Here is a 9,552-nt window from a genome sequence, read left to right on the forward strand (position 1 = left end):
GATTTTTTTCTCTGTGGATTTTTCGCACAATTGTGCATTGCGGGTGACTCCCGTAAAAGTTATCACTGTGGCTAGTCCCGGTATACTTAAATTCGCAATAAAACATATTTTTAATACTTCAAAATTGTTTAATAAGATTTTTTTTCACTTTATTAGAGTTACAATTTTCCTACTAAATCCAGGTTTACTACAAGCATCGCTTAATTTACGGCTGTAGTTCTTCAAAAATATGTTACATGCAACATATACAATTTTTTAAATTCCACTTGACATGTGATGGCCATCAGGACAGACTTCATCACTAAAAAAGTCACTCATTATCAATGCATTCATAGTTACGCTAAATAGAACAGTTCTTTGATTTGCTTCCCTGAGGAACTTCTCTTCCAAAGGGCCACTAACTATTTTACTAAACACAACAAAACAAAACAGCATTTAACGAGACTTCATGAGGAAGAAAAAGACCTCCACGGCTCAGACACTTAATGAAATCATTATTGTTATTATCCTCCAACATGCAGTCTTTTGAAAAAAAATCCTTACATGAGGAGCAGTTGACCATCTTAAGGTAGGACCGTACACAATAACCCGCAATGTATGATAGCACCGGTACATGAGAGCTAACACCATTAATGTCATGCGGTTCAACAAAAATCTTGAAATGGATGAACGACCCTGACTCAGAGCCATCCACATCAATGATATCATCATCATCACCATCTACCGAATCAATCAAAATACTCTCACAAGCCTGTGACTTTAATCGTAACGGCAGGCACGTTTGTAGCCTTAATTTGGTTTCAGACTCATAAAGTTGTCGAATGGATACATGATAGTTGGAGCCTGACAGCCGCCTGTAGAAACCAAAGCGAGCCTCTAGAGCATCTGTCTGGAATTTTCCTGACAACATATACTCCATACCCAACTCATTAATGCAATATGAGGCCAACTCAATTAGAGCATGGGTGGTATGCATGAAGGCAGTCCGTGTTTCACGTGATAGATTACCATAACCACTCTCACCCCACCTATCAACCCACTCAAAAACACTCTCTAACAATTTCATTCCTTCACACCCTAAAGTTAATGGCTTTTGCAAAGCATCTCTAAACCTTAAACCTTTGTAAGGTGTCTTGACATTGACTACCTTCCACCAGTTGGTAATAATCTTAATAAAGGCCGCAGTTCCTAAGGAATTCTCCAGTTGCTTGCTTCTCCCCAAAAAGGTAAGCGCGTTCACCACATTCTCGTTAAAAACTTGGAGAGCAAGTTTCACATTTCGTCGCTCTAAATTTGATGGATAGAGTGCTTTAATGGTTAATGAATGCCCATACCTCACAATGTCACCACACTCAAGGAAATATAATTCACGAACAGTACTGAAAGAAGCTATTTCCTTTGGTTTGCAAACATCATCGAAATTGGGGTAAAAAAATTGGTGTCCATTACCTTGGTTAAGCCAATTATTTCTTATGCACTTCAGAATGTGCACAGAGTCAAACAAAAAAAAATAATGGCCTTGACTTATCATAGGGGTTGGGGTACACAATGCTTAATTTGTTGGGGAAAGAAAATTTTGACACAGCCCTCCTATTGATAGAGTTGTTGTCTGAAACCAGGCTCACAATTCTATATCCAATACCTTCTAATGCCACAATGATGTTTTTAGTGACCGCGAATAATTCATCAGCAGAGAATTTACTCACAGGAAGTATGTACTCTACTTCTTTGAAAGAGGACATTAAACTAGTCACCATGAATACATAAGCCGTTTTGGCAACTCAAGGGGAGTTTTGACTTATGCCTACAATGCTACCACCCTTGTAGTCAACATAAGATCTTACATGAATTTCATCCATCATGAGCACCACATGTCTTTCATGGATCTTGAGAGTAGAAAAAAGTTTTGGCATATGCCAAATTGTGGGTCAAATCTCGTTGAGGGCTTAAATTATAACTGGCACACACTTGGCGGATGGTGGTGGGATGTGGGAGTTGAAACATACCGGAACTTCTAACAAACTTATAAGCATGGGGAGATATTGTAAAGAAAATACTGCAAAAATCAAAAGTTTCACTCCGATAACGATAAGAATGCTTACTACTCATCATAAGCTTAATCTGCTCAGTTAAGAAATTGACTGTGTCAACAAAATCATCAGAGGCATGCAAAGATTCCAAGAGCTGCAAAATTACCCCCAATTTATCCACCATAGAAGAATTGGGGACAGGTGTGTCACTTATTAACGTTGTTAGCCCTGCTAATACCTCATTTACAGTATTGGTGTCTTTCACATGCATTGGGAAGATGAAATTACCAATATTTTCCAGTTCAGCGTGGTCCATGAACACATTTAACATTAAATCCCGATCAATAATGACACATGCTTTCATTACTGGAAATGGATCTGCTATAATATGGCAGAGAAGCAATTTGTATTTTTTTTTTAATAAAGGAGAGGTCCCCAAAAGACACGAACTTTTGGAGCTTCTCAAAACATTCACCCAATGTTTTGAAGCTCCTTGCCTCCTCGTACAGCCTTCTTTCTTCTATGCTATCTCTAATGCACTTCTTCAGTTGCTCCATTTCCTTCTTTCTTCTCTTCTCTTCAGGCTCCAAGCGAGCTTTCACTGAAGTACATGATGGACGTTCGGGGAATACTGATGGTACCGCCCCTTCTCTCAGCCTCGGCGCTGGAAGCTTTACCGTGTTCAACTTCCCTGTGCTCTCATCAAACATAGACGTCTCCCAAAAAACATCCTCAGACATGAAACGTTTGATGCACACCTATAAATATCAAAAATTGTATCGTTAATAGAGAGCGATGGTTATCTTCCAACTAATTACGATGTACGAATTGTGAATTTCGAAAAATAAAGTCACATCTTGGAAATTGTTTTAGTAGAATTCTCTCCTCTTCTGCCATCATAAGAGCTTTGGCCTACTTGCAGCGAGATACAAATACATAAATTATACCACGACGCAGCAAAATAGATGGACATTTCATTCATTAACAGGGAACTTAAATCAGTCAGTGCTCATTTTTTTGCGAGATAGTTGAAAATAAGCGCGAGATAAACCCTTTTCGATATCCAAGACCCATGTGTAATTGAATAAATTTCACCACCTTACTCTTTGCACACTTACTCAACGCACGTAACACTACAAAAGGACACTTGAAGTTGGCGGTGGGTAATTAAATAACAAACGTATGTCAAAAATTCAAGCACAATAACATGTACGTTCGGCATAAGCACGAATTAAAATATTTCCGAAAACAGAATAATGTATGAAACCCATTTTTGAACTTTTTCCAGCAGCTCGATTCTGTAAATGTGATATCTGTGCTTCGCGTGGTTCGAACCACAGCGGAGTTGTCACGCCTCTCACCGTGAAAGACCTTCAAGCGATCCTGCAAGCCTGTGTCGTGAGATGTTTGACGGATTGCGAACGATCACTTCAGTTTCTTATGTTGGTAGCTGTGCGGATGCGAGGAACGAATCAGAATCTCCGACACAAACTTACTTCAGCGGCCAACTGCAACTTCAGTTACCATAGAGAAACATATACAATGCCGCGGAATATTCACTCCTAAAGTAAATAATACTTCTTTACTCAATTTTGAGTGAGGTCTTTTCTTTTAAAAGTACCTATTAATGATAAGTTACGGTTGCTTAATTAGTTTATAGCTATTAACTGTATATTACCTCTTTTATATGTTGTCAAGTGCTGCGTATCAAAGCCAGTTATCACGTAGCAGGCTCGTAATTGCACAATTAGCACTAATTTTCTCATGATATGGAGCAAATGCTTACGCGGAATGAGAACAAGTGTTATTTTATTATTTGATAATGGTTCATTCTCGTATGCGTTTGAGCTGTTCTCATAATTTCAGTACATAATTGTAAATGCGCTTTGGTGCATATTTATTTGTCTAATTGTGCAAGCACATGCCACTATTCACGATTTATACTGGTGAAAATGTTTCTGGCGCGAATACGAGTTGATTATTAACAGTTTCTGCTAGAGGACGAGATGTTTACATGTCTTAGTATTTCTATTATGTCAACAGAAAAAGAATCATGTTGGTCGTGTTACTGAACGGCAGCAATTATGCATGTAAGAGATGGAATGGATGATTAATGTTTACCTTAACGTACTAAATCATGCCCCGGGAAGCCACCTAAACGTCTACGAATTAATCGTGGTGTGAGCTAAGTGAAAATATCCATCGCCAATCTCGAGATACGCAGGACTAACCTCTTAAATCTTCTTCCCGCATCTCGAAGGGATTGTTGATATCGCGTATCTGCCGCCGAAGTATGTGTATCTATTGCCTCCGTCGACATTGATGCTCATGCAACAGTAGCGGAGCTATGTAAAGAGCCTACATTCTCCTTAATAAAAACAAATCGAAGGCTTGAACTTACGAAACAAATATTAAATAAATCCGTCAACATTCAATACCGCACAATACTTTTACCATTGGTTCTACTCCAAATTATTATGAACATTAAGTTTTCAGTATTTGACTTGTATATTCTAGCAGATGCACAAGTATAAGATAATTGTCAAACCCTCAGCGCAAAGTTTAACTTCTCACCAACTTCAATCGCAATAAAGGCAATATTAAATGGTACGCGAATGTAAATTTAACTTTACGCATTTCTTTTATTTGTTTTTAATACATATTATTAATGGGAAGTGACAATATGAATTAGCCACCATCGTAATTAATGAATAATGCGTTATTAATTATCAATCACAGCGTAAATTCATAATGAAAAATTAGAGCGCATTGCCGCGACGAAGCTACCACGGGCCCTCTTGGGCGTGAATACTTTCACGGACGCGGCTGTGACAGTGACGTCACTAAAAGTTTCAGAATCGCTCCAGCGTCAAAGCCGTGAATACATTGACGAAATCCGCTTGTGACGGCCATATCACATTTACAGAATCGAGCTGCAGGGAATTTTAATTACTATTAGGTGAAGTTATTAAGTTTGACTATTACATACTATAGTAGAAAGCAATAGTACTTACTCTGGAATAGGTAGTAGGAGTAAAGTTAGTCCTATGAATGCTTCTTGTCCACTTCATCTTCAGCAGCTCATCATCTGGGAATCGAAACTTTTTCACCGTCCACATAATTTCCTCGGCAATGAGGCACACAACACTTATTAACCATTTTCTAGATTAATTTCCGGTGAATTTTAAAGAAATTTCCGGAAAACACGGCAATTAACAACTTCGATTAACTTAAATCAACCTACAACTATATCACTTTCGCCCTTGAACTCGCGTTATTCAAGCATGAATATAACACGGAGTCCCCTTGACTACAAGTAAACATTGGCCTCCGCTAAGTGACGTCACACAACAGAAGTCCTCAGGCCTTTTACTTTAGGTGGCGTTGGCCGGACTGGCCCCCACTTCTTTCGCACATCCACAGCACAGCGGCGACGGCGTCATTCGAGAGCTTGCCTTTACCATACTGACGACAGTGACAACGCGTGTCACGGGGGAGAGGTGGAGTGAAAAGCGAGTACAATGGGCTGAGAGAGAGAAATGGTGCGCAATCCTCGTTAGTCGATTCAAAATCGTTTTTAAATATTTTTTTTAAATAAGTAATATTTGCGTATGGAACTGAAGAGCCGCAGTTTCATATCCAAAGAGCCGCATGTGGCTCGCGAGCCGCAGGTTTCCGACCCCTGGACTAGTGGTATGGCGGCTGGGAATCTCAGGTGCCAATATCGCAAAAAGAGAATCACTAAACCGACTTCGCCTACATCACGCAAATATACTATTTAGTTTCCCGGATTTTTTTCCCGTCTTGCATGCCTTTTTTATAAATATGTATATTAATTTGGGATTTACTAATTAGATTGTGTATGTTTAGTCGAGGTGCGTCATCAGCAGTTCAGTGTGCAAAGGTTCGAAGCAGTGTTGAAACTAGTCTCGTTGGCTACTTTAAAAAAGTAAAAATAAAATACTGAATGCCTATAAATAAATCATTTTTGACGTTTGCATTGTGCTAAGGTGAAAAATTAACTTATATTACATTCCTAATTATGTTTTCTTTTGTTTAGATTTTTTTCGGCGACTCTTTTGCCCGAGTGATTGGTAGCCGGACTACATCACTTGACTTCTGCAGATGCCGCTGTAACTACCTTACCTTACCAATTACGCCACATAATGGGTTTTTGCCCTCTCCAACAGCACCTCTCTCGATCCTTCACACAGTCCACTTCTGCTCCAACTCTTCCTCTCAATGTCTTTGACGATTTATCATTTCAGCGAAGTCGTGGTCTTTCCAAAGGTCGCTTTTCACCTGGTAATCCTTCTGACACAGGGTTTTATAACTTTTGTTTATTTTTATCCTCGACGCATGGCATGCCCGCATGAGTGTTCTACTTTTGATTTGTGCTGCTACGTCTGTTTTTATTGTATTTAGCTCTCTTAGTTCGGTTCCTCCACATCCCATCATTCGTTTGATCATATCGTTAATTTACATCGAGGGCAACTGTGGATTAGTGTTTAACAATAAATGCATAGAGGAATGCTCCCAGCCTCATCTATATATTTAGATAAATACTATACCAGCGAAGGGCATAAGCTAGGCTTCAACATTATTTAATTGGTTTGCAAAATATCGGAATTAAATGTTCAGGTTTCCTCGGCTGAACTTCATCTTTGGCCCTCCAAAAACTGAGAAGATATGCATATTGTGCGGCGTTGTTGGATCTACGGAGAGGAGAGGCGACAGGGAGCACCTGATTGTCTGCAAGAGCCCCGGCTGCCCCGGAATCTTCTGTGAGAAGTGCTTCGAGGAAATGCACAAGGTGTGCACGCTCTGCAAGGAACCGGCCGAGTACGGGGATCTGTCTGACATCAGCGAAGAAAAGTGAGTTGAATGTTGTTGAAGTGTTTGCAAGAAAGTAAAAATACTATTCCAGGAGTTAAGTATAGTTATAAGACTCGTAGATTAGCGCGTTCGTTGGTATAATATTGAAAATATATTTGAAAATAATGAATATTGTGTTCACGAAATGAGTCTCACGAGTGTTTAAAAAAAGCACATTTACCTGATAACACGCATTAATACTCTAGCTTTATAATAGAGGAAATACTTGAAAAAGGTTTTACTGCATTGGCATAAATGCATATCCATGTGTGCCTATGAAAGAAAAGACATGTATAGATCCAATTATTTTTTTTCTGCAAGTATATTATATTTAAATATTATCCAAAGCGTCGAAATCAAAAGAGATAAAAAATGACACTCAGATGTCTGTTTAAACCAACATTAATGATTAACCAACGAGAAAAATTTGTTCATTTCCGCTGGATTATTTTATTCCATGAATGTTTTCGTCAAACAGTCAGCATTATCAGGAGAGCAAATGAAAGACGTCATTCCTTAAATAGTAAAACCAAGGAATGGAGTAGTTAGGAAAACGGAAAAGGTTTTTGATATCTATGAGTATGCTCTGTAAATTGGCCACTCGATAATGGCAACTACTCGATGAAACAATAAATCATCCTGTGGAACTGCACAAAGTTTTCTTGCTGGTTCAACATGAATTATAGGTTCTATAAAGTTGCGTCAGATTCTAGCACATTTACCAAGACTAACATATTTATTTACAAATAAACGTCCCGTGGTTTAAATCTGCGTCGGTAGAAGGCCGCCACTCTTAGGGCCGGTTTTATTATGTCTCGCTAACGCTAACCATAAGGTCTTCAACTTTACCAAGTGATGGCTAAAAGTTCTGGTAAGCTCTGTAAGATCAGACTATTGGTAAAGCGCGAACCATACATCATAAAAGCGGCCCTTGGTAAATGGTTGTAGGCTTTCCTGGCGAATGGTATGGATAAAATGTTCTCGGGCTTGGCACCACATATTAAGGCTGTTTAAAGTCAGCGTTTCGATGAGAAGCTCCTTCATCGATATCTAGGCTAAGACTCACTGCTGATTTTGGTCCACGCTGCATTTTTTATGCTGGGCTAGCCAAAGGACGGTCATTGTCAGCCAGCCGATTTAAATTTGGCTCATTGCCGTGAGAATACGAATTGAGTTCATGATAATTGTATTTTATCAATCAACGGTCTCCAAATTTGGCTGATGTTCAGAGCCTTGGTTAAGCTTTTTATCCTCAAGATATATTTCTATCGTCTCTTTCACTATTAGATCCCAGTAACCATAAGATCGGCATTGGATTTTAAACACGGCAGTCAGTCTTACAATAGCCCTGATGACGATGAGGGAGTCTCTCATCGAAACGTCGGCTCTTAATCAGCCTCACCCGGTGAGAGAAAATTATACCTTCCCTAACTGTTTACAATTTTACGTGATAGGGACTCATCTGACGAACCTGACGCCGAGGTGACCAAGGTAGAGGAGGAGAAGGAAAAGAAGGAAGTGTCTCCTGACGAGGATGCGGACACTTCCATGTCTTATGGTTACCAGGAGGGAGGCAGCCCCTCCTCCTCCCCTCCCCCCTCGCCCCCACCCGCCCGCCCCCACTTCCGGGACTTGGAGAGGCAGGCCGCACTGGACCTGGAGGACTCGGACGAGGAGCGGCCCGCCGGCCGCACCCTGGAGCAAGGAGAGCTGTGGAGGGTGCGGCCCTCCGTCACGCTCATCGACGAGGAAAACGCGGGTGAGTGTGCCCGACATTGAATCTGTATCTGGATGTATATTATTACAGGGTGGAGAAACAATTGAGTCACGAAATTCAAACCCTGGATAGCTGATGCCAGCTGGAATCGAAATTACTAATGAAGCGTTGGTCGAGAACGGACCATTTTGAAACTACAGAAAGCGCTCCGATTGGCCGCGAGTTTGCGCTGTTGCCGGATGCCTCGGATGCATCGCAATCTCCGGCAGTGAAAGCTTTCGAAGTCATGAGGTATCACGGCGAAGTGCGGAGTGTGACATCATTGCATTTTTAGTATTCATGTATCGGGTGTTCGCCGAGGTGTGGCGCTTGGTCTCTCTTTCTTTTCTCAATGCTTTTTGATGCGAGAAGTTAGAATTTCTAGCCAAATGCGGGAATTAATATCAACCGATTTTTTTATATTTTTGGTACCGAATAAAACAGAAAATAACAGACGGATAGTTGTCAACGGCTTTCTGGAGTAGCTGCGTGTTGCGCTTTGTCATGCAAGCTTTCGCGTTCATTACAGGTTGCATCATCAGGCGAAGAAAGCCATTCATCCCCTGGTGATGCGACCTGTAATGGACGCGGAAGCTCACATGGCAAAGCGCAACACGCAGCTACTCCAGAAAGCCGTTGACAACCATGCATCTCACTGCGAAAGCCTACGTTCCAAGCTAACAGACGGATATTAAAAAAAATATGTAGAATTATCATTTATCATCATTAAAGTCAATAATTATAATCATAGTTTTCATATAACGCGGTCAAATGTGAAAATACATGAATAATTTCAGCTCAATTGTTTTTTAAAATTCTCTTTCCTTCCACAGTGTTAAGGAGAAGGAGTTACAATACGGACTCAAGAAATTCACAAATGACAAAGAAAAA

At 40.2% G+C, this 9,552-nt stretch overlaps 1 protein-coding gene and 1 long non-coding RNA gene across 2 annotated transcripts in view; both read left to right on the plus strand.

The window, feature by feature from the left end:
* The window catches only part of LOC124169515 (DC-STAMP domain-containing protein 2-like), a gene marked incomplete at its 3' end in the record, with an annotated part of 58,754 nt that extends 50,235 nt beyond the window's left edge, over window positions 1-8,519 (plus strand). Inside the window, exons 12-13 of the mRNA XM_046548148.1 lie at window positions 6,672-6,905; window positions 8,360-8,519. Of these exons, the coding sequence (XP_046404104.1) occupies window positions 6,672-6,905; window positions 8,360-8,519 (394 nt within the window). The remainder of the gene's footprint in view (window positions 1-6,671; window positions 6,906-8,359) is intronic.
* A 3-nt stretch (window positions 8,520-8,522) lies between these two features.
* LOC124169609 lies at window positions 8,523-9,552 on the plus strand. The gene is made up of 2 exons (XR_006867174.1): window positions 8,523-8,664; window positions 9,495-9,552. It is a non-coding gene; the product is annotated as an uncharacterized LOC124169609 (long non-coding RNA).

This window comes from Ischnura elegans, chromosome 12 (genome assembly GCF_921293095.1).
Source record: "Ischnura elegans chromosome 12, ioIscEleg1.1, whole genome shotgun sequence".
In the NCBI taxonomy this organism is placed as follows: domain Eukaryota; kingdom Metazoa; phylum Arthropoda; class Insecta; order Odonata; family Coenagrionidae; genus Ischnura; species Ischnura elegans.